General features: G+C 36.8%; 1 protein-coding gene across 1 annotated transcript; it reads right to left on the reverse strand.

Annotated features, from left to right (window-relative positions):
- Positions 1–357: 357 nt before the first annotated feature.
- Positions 358–795, reverse strand: PHALS_14496 (uncharacterized protein; the record flags this gene model as incomplete). The annotated part of the gene is made up of 2 exons (XM_024726915.1): positions 358–442; positions 523–795. Coding segments are annotated over 2 exons (358 nt in total), but the record flags the coding sequence as incomplete, so codon positions are not given.
- Positions 796–950: the final 155 nt, after the last annotated feature.

Here is a 950-nt window from a genome sequence, read left to right on the forward strand (position 1 = left end):
ATAATTCCATGCCTGTCGCCATCTCGTACAAAAGATGTCCAAAGAGCAACAAATCAATGTCCATTTGCTCTTCAAGACTCACTGTAAGTATACGACTCTCGTTATACCGATCAATCGCTAGCAGCGGCAAGTACAAATCCGTCAATCTTGCATTTCCCTCATCAATCACAACATTTGTTGACTTCAAATGATCGTACATAATTCCTTTCGATCGCAATCCATTCAAAGCTTCAAGAATCTGTCTTGAAAACTTGGCAATCTCGTCAAATGGTAAAGGACGAGCATTCTCTGGATGATACTTCACATTAAATGGTTGACTTGGATCATTCACACGATAGATATAATCTTTAAGACTACCAGTGGGTACAAAAGGCTGTACAAAAAGTAAATCTTGTTTATCTTTTGAATAATACATGTCCAAGATTGGAAGTATGTACGGATGCTACGACAAATAGCAGTTGAACAAATTCTAGTCATTATAATGTTCATGACTTGAAGATCAATATCATAAGAATGTCACACCTTTAGCGTAACAAGCAGCGCTTTGAGTCGATAGAGAGTAGTCCCTTTTTGAAAATCAAGTAAACTTAATTGAGATGGGAGTAACATGAATAACATCTCGCCGCTCTTTTCTTGGTGTAAATTCAGCATATCGACACGAAAATAATACTTTTCAGCACGTCGACCTATAGATGGAAAAGCTTCTTCACGCCATCGAAAGAGAGGATATTGACGACAATACTTGGCAGCTAAGAGCACGGCTAACGTCGCGTTAAAAGATGAGGATGACGCCATAATTTTAAATGATGTGATTGATTAAAATCGGTAAAAAGTAGGATAGTCATCTATTTGTAAGTATAGCAATTGTTTTAAATAAAGTATTAACCAATTCGATACTACATTATTATCGATCGTATGAAACGTGGATTTTATAGAAGACCGTAAAGGGC

The sequence above is a fragment of the Plasmopara halstedii genome (genome assembly GCF_900000015.1).
Source record: "Plasmopara halstedii genome assembly, contig: Scaffold_94, whole genome shotgun sequence".
Lineage (NCBI taxonomy): Eukaryota > Oomycota > Peronosporomycetes > Peronosporales > Peronosporaceae > Plasmopara > Plasmopara halstedii.